Below are 15,715 nucleotides of genomic sequence, written 5' to 3' on the forward strand. Positions count from 1 at the left end.
TTTTTATTTGAACATTTCGACACGCGTAGGTATTTTGACATAAACAACGTTCTTCCGACTTCTTATGAATAAGCAATAAGTACTTTCCTTCTTCGCTCTCATCTTTTATTCTTAAACGTTATTCCTGTCGTGACCGAGCATTCTATTCCCAAGCGTTATTCCCGACTTGGATTGCCTCTACCCTCGCGGCATATCTAGATACACTTGCCAGTCAATATTAATGTCTATATTAACGACGGTATACTTCTCTCTCGGCCTTGCGCATCGCTAATCGTGGCAGGATACGAGGAGAAAATGTTAAGTAGAAGTCATTATTATACGTAATGCAAGATTCCGATAACAATTGAATAGCATTACCTAAAAGAGCAACCGTATTACGCAAACGCGTGTATATACTCTGCTTCTGATAGAATCGGTTAATTAAGTAGCCTTCATGTGTCATACACCGCATATTATATCATACCCCGCGTTATTGTCGTTGACATATATGGCATGACACATATTACTGTCATTTTAATATGCAAGTGCGAGCCCATCCCTTCGTGTTATTCTAGTAAATTAATCATCGTTTAACTAGCGCGCTCGCGAGTTCTTCCGCTGTCGGCCTTTTCCTTAGTGTCACCTTTGTTTCTCAACCCTAAAGAGAATTACGTGTTCAAGAACTGTAAAAAGAGTACAGTAAGAACGCGGCATATATAAATACGCGCGGACGCGCCACGTATGATCATATTGCGCCCATTAACATGGCGAAAAGTTGCTGCCGCTACCCGGAAAGCAAGGGAGCAGCAACCACGAAGCCTTTAAGCCACGGCGCACGGAAGTTTCCCCACTGATCCTCGGTGCTAGGCGAGTTTAAGCCCTGGGATTCTGGAGTTACTGCCATCATGGCACACCATGCACCACTGCCTATAGGTATAAGTATAGCTTTCTAGCGTGCGAGCACGGAGTGTACTTGTAGCCTGAACGCCTAGCGTTTCATTCGACCTCTTTTTCTCTCTCGTTGCCTCCGCTTTCGCCCCATCCCCTGTTGCGAACCCCTTCTACAACTGTTTCCTCCCGCACCGATGCTCCCCCTACGGCTCCTCTTCTTTCTCTGTCTCTTTGTCGCGTTCTAACTTCGTCTACCTACCTCCCTTTCAGAGTGCGCTTCCATTGCTGAGTCGTGCAACCACGATCTAGTGCATCCCTATCGCGACAACGATCGTTCTCCGGACCACGGTAGCTGATATTTATGGCTTTTGCGGCGCGATGTTGAAGTAGTTAAATTGCTGATATTAAATGAGAAACCCGCGAGAAATTGCTCGCTCAGGATAACGCCGCACCCGCAAGGATTTGCGGGATTTCGGGCGAGCATTCCGATAGATATTCGATAGATATATAGCGTCATTCTGTCACAGGATTATGTTAATGCCAATGCCGGTATTTTCTATATTTTGAGTTATAAAAGTCACTTTGATTACAAGACACAGGTGTGGATAATATTAATCAAATATAGTAAATAATTGCAAAAATAAACAAATTACTTTTTATAACCTGATGTTAACTGTTTATAACGTGGTAAATTAATAAACAAAAAAAGCAAAGCATTTTCTTGTTTTTCTTTCTTTTAAAGAAAAACTACTTGTGAAAGAAGAGTAAGCGAAGCAAAAAATCCGTTAAAAGAGCTACGTTAGTGTCGCGATGTCTAGGTTGAACCCGAGATCGAAGTCTCCCTCTCTCTTTCTTCTTCCTCATTGCCTCTATTGCCAAGAAAAAGGAAGAAGGGACGAGACCGACCTGTACGTCGTGAAGCGAATTCCCGGCAGAAGCAGTCCCCTCTAAGCTTCATGCAAGGCAAATCAACTTCCAGAAAGAAAGACGATACTCCTGGATTGTGCCAGTAAAGCCTTTTACTTATATTTAAATTCGCGCATGGAGTGAGCGAACATGTTTCACCGGAGCGTCTAGAAAACGCCCGTGTGTAACTGTACACACACTGTGCGCCCACGCATATAAATTTTTAAGTGCGCCTTTTCTTGATCAAAGTAACTGTCTAATTCTCGGCCAATTTATAACACACTTAAAGAAATTGGACCCGGAGAATTAATCATTAGACATTATAAGATTGGCTAAGTCGCGCAGAAATTTTCCGTCCAGCGCAACTTATGTAAGCGCTTGAGAAGGATTAGTAATACGGTATATATTACAGTATAAACAATGAGCGCGGTCGCTCAATTGAAATGAAATCGTGATACACTTAAACGAATTGCGCCCAGTAGATAAATCATTGGAAACCATAGGATTGATTTGCATATTCGACGTAGTATTACAGTACTGCGCTTCCGACTCTATGCGGTGAAGGGGTGAATGAAAGGGGAGGAGGGGATTCAAAGTCAGGGATGAGCATTCTCGAGATTGGCTATATTTCAGAGTAACCAAAATACAGGCATTGATTGAATGTATATGACGGAGTGCCGTAGGAGCGAAGGGAGTTTTGCTTTATTGTATGCGATTTATACATTACGCCTGAGCGCCATTCACGATTTCACTCGCGACATTCCCGCAGTCGGGTAAATAAAGAAGTCTGATTTAGAAGATTAACGATTTAATACGAAACGTAACAATAGGATGCAAAGATTAACTAATAAATTGTAAGAGCCGTTCACAACACGCCTGAAAGCCGTGTGACTCGCTCAGGACCCAAGATTTCTCCTTACTTATATAATCTGATAGTCTTAGAGACAATCTTTTTCTTGCTTGATGTCCTATCGATCGGATTACAAAATGTAGGAGTGAAATATAGGAACGTAACATTAGGTAATTTGTCAAAAAAAGACTGAAGATATTAAAGTTAATCGAAAAATTTTGTGACAGCGCATTGCGTGAATGATGGTAAACACCAATTAGTACAGAATGAAATTAAGGGAAGAAAGACTAACACAGAGGAGAATCAAAGAGTACTCTTAAGCGAACCTGTGTGTAAAACGTGAAGCAATAAACTAACATGGAATCTAATGGACTAAATGTCTGAGAGATCGATGCTATTAGACGCTTATTGGATTACCTATGGTCCGGCGTACGTGTTCTTCGACAAGAAACATCCAAGGTACTAATCCAATTATAATAGCTATTGCAAAGATATTGCACTTGATATTAATCATTGCATATAAATTACGCCGGATATATCTAAGAAACTGTTTTAAACACAATACCTATTTCAGTAATTTTATAATAAGATATTATTTAAAATAGAAAAATATATAACGCATACGTTATCGGTTATTATATTATTTAATAATATTTCTTTGTAAATTATTCTTTTACTAGAAATGTGATACAAACACAATCAAATTAAGAACTAAGCAGTATGTAATTAATTACGTAAATTAATACTTTCTAAATTTAATAGAAATAAGTTCGTAAGTTATATTTTAAAATATTAGGGATAAGCCGGGTGTACGATAGTATGACGATCCAAAGAATATGGGAATAAAAGTCACGAATGCGGAAACTGCTTGCATTCACACGGCTGCTCGTAAATATAATTCTTTTGTAGTCGACTTTTTTATGCTTCTTTTTAGGTGTGTCTAGTTTGAAATCGCGTGACAACGTATATCGGAAATACGAGTGAAAGTTATGAAACAATGCAAGGAAACCTTCTCGAAAGTTTCTCGAAACCTAAGGAGAAAGATTGAGAAAAAAAATAGTTTGATTCAAAGAAGAAAGCTGAATACGCAATGATAAATAAACAGTGAGACATGTAAATGGTATTAAATTGTATCTCTATTCTTAAACATATGAAACTTCCAAAAAACAATTTTACAATTAAATAATTCGCGTAAAAAGCTTAACAATGCAGTTCGCGAAAACTATTTTCCAAGATGTTTTAACTATACATAAAAAAATTGATTTTTCTAAAGGAAAAATAACCAAACACTTAAAATTATTTTGATATCAATAAAAAGGAACTGCATTTTGGAACGTGTGATAATTTTTCGTCCAGAATTGTAAATCGTACATGTAAAAAATATATTACTTCGAATAAATAACATTTTATGTGCCTATATTAATTTGAATAATTCCAGACTTTCGCAGTAATACTTTCAGATAAAAAACTATGTAAATAAGTTTTCTAAAAAAGTCACAATATATAGTTAGTATGCTTTTTATTAATAACCCGATCGATTTTACCCGTTTAGTTACCAATGCACAATAACAGATAGAAAACTATTAGTAGGAGTGACCGAGTGAAAAGAATGGCCTTTTAAAATCCTATTGACTCTTGGGTATAGTCCAATAGTGGACGGCATATATCATAGAGCACTGAAGGGAGGCTCAAGAACAGAAGACCAGTCCTTTAGCCTCGGGATTTCATTATAAAGCAAGTACCACGCTCGTGGCGCTATTATTCACGCATCTCCACTTGCGTGGGCTACTGTCAGACATGGTGAATTACGAGGACGCTACGACATGCAAGACTGTTAACAATCGTTAATCGCGGAAATGTTCACAAATTTCAGAATAGAAGAAACGCAATTCACACGAGTTACATTTAATAGCGTAAATCGTTTTTGCAAACGCGCTCTACAAGAGAAGTTCTATAAAAGCAACAGAAATCCTTATAGTAAATAATTATACATTATATATAGTAAATCCTTATCGTAAATGACTATATCGCATTTGACAACATTAGCCAGAAGAAATGAACATTATATAGCGGTAACAAAAGTTTTAACAATGTACAAGCTAAACGTATTCAATTTCTTACGAAAGAACGAAATTCAATAAATAATCGAAGAAGTAGAAGCCGCGGCTGCTCCCAAAAAAGCCGGACAGGCATCACCCTCCGACGAAACCCAATTAAGAAATGTTTTGTCCAAGCAGCGAGTAGGTAGTGGGCATCGGGACAAGAAGAAGGAGAAGAAGAGCGCGACGCGAGCCGAATAAGAGCACGAGAAGGAATGAAGAAGGCCATGGCTGATCGAATATCCCAGCGTGAGTCCGAGGGGGATCGAAACCTCGATCGAGAATTCGAGGCATATATACTTGCTGTATAAACCGGGGGTTTCGCATAGGCGGCAGAACGGCAGCTGTTTGAGCCCAGCAAATTAGTAGCCGGCGCGTGATTGGTCTGTTGCCGCCCCGTCTATATTGCAATACCATCGTCGCTACACTGTTATACCGCGCCACGATTGTGAGGGCAAGGCAAACGCACGGTAATACCTCCTGTACGTGTGCGTTCACCTTTATCTCTCTTTCCGTCGTTTCTCTTTCCTCTAACCCCCTCCATCGCGCCTCTTAGCGCCTCGAAACCCTTCCGCGCGGCAATTTAGTCGCGATATCTTTATGCCGGGATTTACGAGCAGATAATCATCGGAGGGATGTTCCGGCATTTTTCGGTCAAATTATTATTATTTATATTGCATTGCCCCGCGGACAGAGTTCTAATGCCTCGCTAGACATTAATTAACTCGGGTCCGGCGGCCGATGTGCCTGCGAAAATAACTCTATTACTCCGGCACTCGTTCAAATTATCGGTGTCTGCCAAAGACGACAATCTAGGCACGATTCAATATTCAGAATAGTCACGGGTACGTCAAATTTATTTGCATTTACCTAAAGTTTAAATATTTAAAGTTTGAACATCAACAATCTGAAGAAAACATTGTCTAATTATAATCTAATTCAAATAAGACTACGGTCAATAAAAACAATTATATAATTTAGTTAATTCAAATAAAAGTAATATACATTTTTTGAGAAATATCGATAATAATTATTCATCGCAATGTGCGCCCTTTATCATAAATTTTATAGCAAACTTTCTTGTAAAACTGCTTTATCTCCAAAGATATATTTTGAATCGATAATATATCCCGGCCGCATCCGAGCTGCATATTACAGAAAAGTAAAAGATTATTCGGTATATTGCATAGAATTAAATTACTGAGATGCTTTATGGTTCCCCACTGTCCCAACTATCTCTTCTCGTTTTGCTCCGGGTATATCTACCTACCTTCCTTCTCTTATCCCTGTCCTTCGACTAACTTTGTGTGTACGTGTTTCTTTTTCCCTTCCCACCACCTGCCCGTTATCCCTTCGCCATGGTGCGCGATACTTCCCGGAATTGAGTGAAAATAAAAGTCTAAGGAGTATATAGCACGGAGAGAAAGAGAGATAAAGAGGAAGAGGAGGATTGTAAAGGGAATGAGGACGGAGGGAACGATCGTCACGGAACTCATGCAGCGTGAGTCGACCTAAGGCACGATCGCTGTTGCTGCTGATGCTGCCGTTGCTGGTGCTGGTGCACCGCGAGAAGCGGCGGAGTGGTATCTACCTATCTTGATGCGATACAAGCAGCCACCTTCTATGCGATATAATCCCATTGCCGATGGGATCCGACGTGTTGCGCTGTTCAACGAAACCGTGCTAAGATAGAGGCAGCCATAAATCCTCACTAGCTACTGTGGACCTAACACCAACGAGCTAGGTTTCTTTGCCCTTATAAAGTCTAGACTACTGTCTTGATTCGCATTACGCGCCGTTTCTTTCGACGGACTACATCGAGGGAGAAGTTTATTCGATCATGTCGAGATTGGTTTGATTTAAAGAAAATTTCGAAACTATATCAGTATTTAATCATCATACTTTCTTATGGCTAACAATTATAAGTCAGATCATATTTTTCGTAGCATATATCTAATTTCAATAAAAATACGGAAACGTTAATTTTAGTATTTACTTACTCAAGATGTGATCGCGCATATCGGCTTGATTGTGCGAATAAATCGAATGCCTACCTGCAACAACGTAAAAAAAGTTTCGGTAAGGAATACACGTAAAAATGTTCATGTGTTAGATAAGAAGTATAATTTGTATTAATTTAAAATGCAATAAAAGATAAATTATCAAGATATCCAGAAACATTCTGTTATTAAACGTTCATTAGTAAAGTTTTCAATCTACTTATGTTATTTAAGCGATCGTTAAGATTAATGAGACATGTATAGAGTAGAGCAGAATAAATTATCCATTCTGATCAGATATGTTCGTTACGCGTTCAGCGCATAGCTTCATCGCAGTAGCCTGGTTACGCGTCGTTAACGATGAAAAGATAAAAGACGAAAACCGCACGAGCCACTGCTGATCATGATTTCTATTTGTAACTATCTATTACTACTCTGCTACTGGTGTTTAAAACAAAGTTACGTTGAATATATACATATATATTCCCCGTAAAAATATAATAATTATTATATTTCTATACAAACGCATAGAAATTACTTTTCAGAATGATAAGTTTCGTGCTTTAGTTATCACTCTTTTTTGTATACACATATAATGATGCAACTGCTATTACGTTTCGCTAAAAAGGAAAAAACAACGGATGATATTGGTAAAATTAACCGTTTCAGTTTCAGGAAAACCCATTCCAGGTTGATCGGCATCGAGCAATTTCGGGGAGGGAACTCGGGACCGCGCAGGACAGCGTTGCGCAGCAGGAGGGAGAAGAAGGGGTGGAATACGGCCTTTCGAAAACCTGGTATTCTGGTCCCTTGCTGGAAAAAGTGGTAGGTTGGGCCTGTTTGGTCGCCATCTCCGCCGGCGTCACATCACGTACCGGGGCTTTCAATGGCGGGCCCGCGGTATAACGAACCGCCAGCGTGCCGGCGAGAAAAAGTTGGACGATGCCTCTCGCGTACCATCGTACCGCCGATTCTAGCTCACGGGAACGAAGAAGGGCCAGAAGAAAAGCGGAGAACGAATAGAATGAAGAGGAGCGCGAGCGCGTTACGATGGTAAGTGAAGGCAGGAGCAAAAGAGTAAAAGCAGAGACCAGACCCTCATTGGAGCGGCTTTCAGCTTTCGTTCCTGGCCGCATTCACCTGAGGGGAGGCCCCAAGACGGGCTAATGGGACGCAATTAAACGATTCGTATCAAAGAGGACCGCCGATCGCGCTCACGGGAATGTCGCGAACTAGATGGCGACGGGAGCATGCTTGAGGATCCAGTTGATTCGCTCCCCTGGACGAGTCTAGAAAAATCTCGGCCACGTCCAATTCCATCTCATTAGTGGAGACGGCCGCTGATTCTTGTCTCTCTTGTGGTCTTAGCGCAAGAAAAGGAAGCCTTCGGAAGCCATGTATGGAACCGGTCTCCCTTCTGTCTCCCTATCTATACACTTCTATATACCCCGCAATAATATACCGGGTGTCGCCCGTGTACCTCGTATTTCTTCTCGCGATACGGACAGCTGTGAAAATCTAACATTCTTGTACGCGGACTGCACTAGAAACAGGATACGAAGTAAAGGATGAGAAGACATTGAACTTAAGCCGCCAAGCTTCGCGTTAAGATTCCAGAATGACGCCGCGTTTTCTATATTCACCTCTGCTACTCAGGAATAAATCTCGATCTCTCTTGCTACCTAACCACTAATTCAATTATACAGCTTAATTTTATAGTTCCGCTTTCGTTTCGCTCATTGATCGACTCTTCGAAAAGGTAAACATCGCAACAAGTCTTTAATATTTTAATTTTCAGAGTAATTGCCATAAAGCTTACGAGCTAAATGATTCAAATGCTATCCACGATTTTTGTTCAATGTTTATAATGGAATAAACAGTATTAGCGATAAAAAATACTCACGTCTATTCTTTAAACAGGACACCCCGTACACCTGGCCACGCTTATATTCCGTATGCGCATACATTGTACACTTATATATTGTAGCCCATACCTGCATGCACCATGCACCATGCACATGCATGCGCCGCAAAACAAAGCGAGCTCGTTAAGAAGTGCATCGCAACGACTGCACTCTTTGCTCCCCGGTACATCCTATTGCCGGGTCGATCTGCGGTTCCGATTTGCTCAACTTAGTTGGGTTTGCCTGTTTGAATGTTTTTTCGCAAATAGGTACAAAATTACATTTAAACACACTTTGACTCCGCACGTAATTACATGGTATTATCCAGGAAAGGATAATTGCTTTAAATAATCAATGTTCGAAAAAGCTCTCTTATTTCTTTCTTTATTGTAAAATGGTATACCGTACTGCAAAATAGATTGCATAAGCAATATTTTTAATCAATAAGAGTTGTATAAAGTATATATTTTCAAATAAAGAATGTTGTCTTCTTAATTCTTTGTATGTTTGCATTTTTCGCAATAAAAATAAATAAGTATGTTTATATAAACACACAGTAATGCTAGTTCACAAAATAAATAATAAATTTACAAAAAACATAATAAATATTTAAATTTTCTAAGTAGAAATACAGGAACTATAGAAAATAATTTCTAAGCCTCATAACTGTATATTTAATCACACGAGTATGTAATTTTCAATAGATAAAAAATTATATATATGATTTCAAGATATTTACTTTTCTATAGTAATAAAATAAGAGATTAGAGAGAATCTATTACTCTTTAATGGCAGAAATAAATTGGATTTATCGATTATAAATTTACGATCTGAGACGCGATGCACGAAAATGTTGAAGAACGAGAGACCGGTAGTCTTAAGGTCGAGATAAAATCCGAACGTTGAAATATTACCTTATTAATGCCGACTACTTTATTAACGTCAAGTGTTCACGCGTGCACAGTTGATCAAGGTGGTAATCGGTATCCCCCAATAAAATTATTTTCGCTCCACGAAACGTTGGCGAAGACCGCTTTACTTGTCGATAAAGAGCGGATTCTTCATAAGCCCGGCTAACCACATAACTTTCGTGCTGGCAGACAAGTAGAATAAAAGAAAATATAGGAGGTGATCGGCCTTTCCTCGAGGTGGAGTCATGCGAGCGGGGCTCGTAGACCTGGTTGTGAAGAAAAAGAGGAGAAGGGCGGGAGAGAAAGAGAAAAGGATCAAACGGGCTTAAGGTAAAGAGCGTGTAAGAAAGAGAAGGAACGGAACGAGAGAGAAAACAGAAAGAGAGAAAGAGAGAAAGCTTCGAGAGGGAACCAACCGGGCAGACATAGCTCTCGAGTTTGCACGACGAGTTTATGCGATTTTTACACTCAATCTGATTTTTTGGCGGCGCCCCTCGCTCTCGTAAGACAGATATATGTCCCATGGCCATACAAGAGCCGCGCGTATAAAGACATCGAAGCGAAGCCAACGAGAATTTCTCATCCCATCCCCTTCGCGTTTCTCTTCTCCCCTTGTCGGCCTCCTCCTTCTCGATTCTCGTTGCCCCATCATCCCGTTTGCCACCATACTTGGTATACCCTTCTTTTCTACCAACCGCTTCCTTTCACCTCCTCCTTTTTCACCTCCTTCTACTCCGGGCCCAAGATGGGATACAAGAAGACGAAGAATCGAAGGGCCTCGCCCATAACCGGTTCGGTCTTTCTCTCGTCATCGTACTTTCCGACTCCCTCACGACTAACCGCTGATCTAACATGCTGACCTGCTCTATATAGACTATAGATTATCTGCTTCTCGGTCAATTGCATGTATTATTCCACATTTACTAAAACGTTGGTGATAACGTACGCGAAAAATGACAATCGGTTGCTTTATTATGTCTATTCTATGTTTACGAATGTTCTGAATCTTAGAAGAAATCGTAATCTGCGTACTCAGATTATGATAAATTGCGATCAATAATATGTATGTAGTTGTATTTTGTTTTGATACGAATAATTACATTTCTGTATATAAAACTATGCTTCTACACGATAAGGAAATAACTACGGATTAAATAAATCTGTAATTAGTTTTACGTTAGTATGAAAATAAAGATACAAAAAAGAAAAATATTAAATTGCCGAAAAACGACAAATGTCTAAAGACATTTTACATGAGTTTCTGCTTCTATGTTATATAATTCACAATTTTTGAACATGTTGCGCAAAAATTATCTTAAATAAATAAACCGGTTTCAAATGGAATATTCCAACTATACTTATTTTATTGTTATCTTCAATTACTTTATACGTTTCATATTAAAATATAGTCTATAAAATCATATTTGAGAAATGGCATATTTTGACACATTTTTGCCAATTTACATTTTAAGGTCTCATAATCTTACAGGCAAACAACAAACGCGTGGAAAGAAGTAAAATTGTTAAGATCGCTCGATAACTAAGAAAAAGAAAAAAAGACTACAGGCAGAAAGAGAGCACAAGTACTTATGCAGGTAAGTACAACGCGTATTATGGACCAACCTTCCCGCATACATAACTAACGACAAGTAAGAGTGCAAAAGCAAAGCCAAAGAGTTAAAAAGAAGAAGCGCATAGAACAGCACGTCCACTCATCACGCGGCGTGTAGCCGGCTTTTACATAAGTGACCATGCCGCTTGGCGGTGAGAGCAGAGCGAACGAACGCTTTTACAACTCAATGCTGGATACTGAAGACTTCTCGCGACTCTCCTTCTCTCTCTCTCTCTTCTTTCTTCACTCTTGTGTCATGTACCTTGCTCTAACTTGAAAGAAATATACGCACAGATATTATAACTACTCTTTTCCTTTCCTGATATTTTGTCCGAAAGATATTAGTATAATTATAAAGTGTAATAAATATAAAAAGTAAGATATACAATCCGATTAAATTGAGGATTCAATAAACCGTATCACATCGAAGAATAAACAATTTCAATCGATCAGAAAGCTAGTGAGTTAAAAAACTTCAATTTGCTCAGAAACCCGACAAAATAAGAGGGTGAAAAAATCAATAGTCCGCCGGAACAATATTATCTTGGTAGGTTCTTTAAATAGATTTCGAGAGATATTCTAACCCTAAAAGGAAAAGATCGGAAACTCTTATCTCTCTGCATCCCTCTTATCCATTATACGTTTGCCTCGCTCTATCGATCCTTCTTCTCCCGCCTAGCGAGTTCCAGATAACTTTTCTTGTTTATATAAGATAGTACGTTGTGATAATAAAGCATTGTGCGAACAGACTTAGTTTTTAATTAAGTATAGAGATTTATATTTATTGAGTAACATGTACGAATGTATCATTGTAAAGAGTTCTTTAATTCCAAACCAAGGTTAGTTTCAAAATTTTTTTAGATTCAGTTACGATTCTGAACTTTCAAGTTTCGATAACGTGTTTAACGAAAATAGCAAAATAAACAGATCTTACATAAGAATGAAATATGGCCATATAAAACGTCTATGTTTAAATATTTTTAAATTAATTTTACAAGAAAATCAAAACAGTAATTTTTAAACAATTAGTTTGTCAAGTTCGCATAGTATAAATAATTTCGTTAAGGAGCTAGCGAACAAATCTCGTTGTTAGTGCTTATAATTATATATTACAAGCGACGAATATACATATATATTCCAATTTTAAAACTGCGAGCCGATAAATGTCGGACTGAAACACAACTATCATTGGAACATTAATACCCTTCCTTCCCCAGAATCAAATCGACGCGATTTAATTATTTTAAAATTTTGTTCGCTAGCCTCTTTATGAAATTTATAAGTAATTTTTAAGTTATATGCGATAGAATAAAGATGCTTTTGCGCACGCTAAGCTTTAGAGTTATAGCGCGACCCGTATATCGGATAACGAGGTAAGATAATTCCGCCATTTATGCAAAAACATGCAAATTTTTATCGCTGAAATAAATTTTATTCTATTTCAATTATTTTTTCGCATTCGCTTCAAGAATCTCTCAATTAATCACGACATTTTTTTCTCAGTACAACTCCCAATCTAAATGAATAAATATAGCCATGAGAAAGAAAGTCACGCAAATTACATATACGTAATACATATACATATTTATCGGAGTCGACGAAGTGTTCTGGATTTAAGATGAGAATGCTTCGCACATATAAAATTAATTATTTATAAATAAGACACGGAAGTTCGTGAGACTTTCCAGATAAATTGAGACGTGCCGAGATGATCCACATATGAAACTACTTTTCGCGTCACGTCGTTTAAAGCAAATAAAATCTGTCTTCTATTGTACTATTTTCTATTATACTATTGTACTATCTTCTATTGTACTTGTCAGGAAAAAAAAATCAACACATTCTCACGAATCACCATAAAATATCATAATGTCTACATGGTGCTACTCCGATTTGTATCGATTACGAATAAAGAAAATCATCGTAAAATAAAAAATAAAAATGCGTCCAAACGTCAAGTTGCACATTCTAATTTCGTTTAACGAAAATTCCGAGACCCGACTCGCTTAGTTATTCGCGCAGTGTTGAGCCTACCAATATTCAAGAGGGGAAACGATTAAATTGCGTAAGCACAGTCCGACCGCTGTGTTTACCTCGATTCCGCGTGTCCAAATAAAACGGGTTTTCATTTACATTAAGAAATTTAAGAAAGCGCGACGATAACCACGCAATTAAAATGCTGGAGCACGTACACAAATTGTGGACATAATCCGCGGAAGAAAAAGTTAATGGTTGTTGTACTATATGAGATTACGTATGAAATGCAAATCGCGAAATTATAATTTTTGCCATGAGAGTACGTCTGGTAAGCTTTTACGCGCCCGCGCAATAGCTAATGCATAATAAAACCGTTTAAAATAATTTCAATTGCTCCGTGTCGCGCTACAAAAACATTGAATTACGTTCAACACCTTTTCCGCTAAATCGAGCTCCGAGGAGCCAATCGTATTTCACGCTACTAATTAAGCGGTTTATTCGATCTTGATCTAAGTTTCGTCAACAATACATCTTCCGTTTCGCACTAATACGGAGCACACGCTCCGTACTCACACACGCTCGCGCGCGCGCGCGCGTACGAATACATATGTAGGTGTCAACTGTCTGATAAGATGGCTACAGCTGTTGCGCTTCAATCGAAAAGATTTACACGATAATAAATCGATGACTTACATACCTTTGTCGGTGTTCAGTCGGTGACATCGCGAACGAGCCGACGGTCGTCCGAAATCACCGCGGGAAACAGCGAGAAAATTAACACAGTTGGAGCCGCGAGAGACAAGTTTCGTACAGCGACCCGACGGCCATATTGGACGGCCCTCGCCACTCCCCGTCGTCGTGGTTGTCATCGCCGGCGACCGGTCGAGCCGCGCGAGCGACCGCGCTGCCGCCTATCGGCGGTCCGCGGTTTCCATCGCATCGACCAAGCTCCATCACGGTGGACTGTGGAGCCTGGTGGAGCCGCCGCCACGCTCCTATCCCGCGGCACTCTCCCGCGGACTGGACGAGTCGCCATATTGGCGTGGTGGGACATGCGCAGATTGGGCGGCTGGTCCGGGCCAAGCGTCCGACGGATTACGCCTACGTCACGTGTCAATCATTCTGATACGTTTAAAGTCTCGTTACAAAAGAATGCCGACAGTGCTCTTACAATACGGTGTGATCGCACGCGCGGAAAAAAGGTATTTATACACATAAAACATCTATCCAGACGCTATCGCGTCGTGGTTAAAGACGCCGTGACGTAGTGAGAGCGAGACAGAGAGACCTAGGAGCGTGCGTGACTCCGAAAGTGTTGTGTCTGCACAGTGATCTGCTTGATAAATTCCCTCGTAATAATTTCCCCGCACGCGACTTTATTCAACCAACTGTACGTGAGATCTTATGTACTTGCTTTGATATCAGCAGGAATTATTTCTGATATGTGCGTCTGTCTCCGCAAATGGTTCCTACACGTGTGACATTACGCCTGCGTCATTGAGACGTATACACGCATATAACGAGCAGGATATGTGTGACGTGGTAATCTCTGAAATTTCGTATTACAAGCAGTAGCAATTACTTTCATATCAGCAGATCAGTCGCGAGATTATTCGGGCCGAAAAAGAAATTGCAAAGAGAGAAAAAAAAATAAAAATAAATCTCATTAACGTGTTAGCGTAACTTCTCTGAGAGAGAACGCTAGATTTAAATGATGAATAAATTTGTGATAAGGATATCTAATAATATTTTTAACGCATATGTAACATTTGAATATAATAAACTTGATATTGGTAACAATTTAATTATACATATGCATATGATAAGAATAATAATCATAAACAAATAAGAATAATTTATTTTCATAAAATTTAAATACTACTTGAAAAAATACCATTATATAGAAAAAATATAATACAAATAAAGAAGCGTAATAATACTTTCATCGAAACAGGCATATTGTACATATGATCTTCACACAAAAATTCATTATATTCATAATTGACGCAAAAAGTTGGCACATATTTTTCTAACATAAAAAAATTGTAGTATAAAACATGTGCACGTATGTATGTATACACGTGCAGGTGTGTGTGTGTGTGTTTTGTGTAATAAGTAAAGAAAGAAAATTATGGCCATACATTTTCTCTATTTTATTCGTCTGATTGTTATCGATGTAACACTATAATGTTAACAAGAGAAGTTTGACGTGCCTTGAATCCGTCTATATAAACGTACACACTTTGAATTCCAAGAAGAAACCGTAGTTTCTGCTAAGCTGACATTCCATTAAGTATGCGTGAGATGCATTGCGTAAGATTATTTGCGGACTCGAGTAAGCGGATTTCTACAAATAAATATTCTCATACAGTGGCAATGTTTTTCAACCACAATTCAATATAAATATCTCCATGGAACAATCTAATAGTAATTAATTTTTCTAAAATATTTAATACGTCCATTCAACATCTTAATGTGCGCGCATACTTAAATTAATAATTAAGTTATAAGATCTTAACATTATAGCTTGAACATTTAAGTCAAAGGTTATCATTGAAACGTTATAAATCTTAGCTCTTAAAAAAT

The 15,715-nt window shown here is 38.7% G+C and overlaps 1 protein-coding gene and 1 long non-coding RNA gene across 5 annotated transcripts in view; one reads left to right on the forward strand and one right to left on the reverse strand.

The window, feature by feature from the left end:
* LOC139770496 (uncharacterized) overlaps nucleotides 1-8,995 on the forward strand; it is a 65,441-nt gene extending 56,446 nt beyond the window's left edge. For both annotated transcript variants that reach the window (XR_011717774.1, XR_011717773.1), the window contains exons 2-3: nucleotides 7,395-7,778; nucleotides 7,843-8,995. This is a non-coding gene — a long non-coding RNA (uncharacterized lncRNA). The remainder of the gene's footprint in view (nucleotides 1-7,394; nucleotides 7,779-7,842) is intronic.
* Nucleotides 1-15,715, reverse strand: part of Ubx (ultrabithorax) — a 98,245-nt gene that overhangs the window by 38,647 nt on the left and 43,883 nt on the right. For 2 of the 3 annotated variants that reach the window (XM_071702489.1, XM_071702488.1), the window contains exon 2: nucleotides 6,726-6,779. The exons of the other annotated variant lie outside the window; for it this stretch is intronic. In XM_071702489.1, the coding sequence (XP_071558590.1) occupies nucleotides 6,726-6,779 (54 nt within the window). The remainder of the gene's footprint in view (nucleotides 1-6,725; nucleotides 6,780-15,715) is intronic. 3 annotated transcript variants of the gene reach the window in all.

This window comes from Temnothorax nylanderi, unplaced genomic scaffold, assembly GCF_030848795.1.
Source record: "Temnothorax nylanderi isolate EJ_2023f unplaced genomic scaffold, tnyl_v1.0 TNYL_tig0030_pilon, whole genome shotgun sequence".
NCBI lineage: Eukaryota > Metazoa > Arthropoda > Insecta > Hymenoptera > Formicidae > Temnothorax > Temnothorax nylanderi.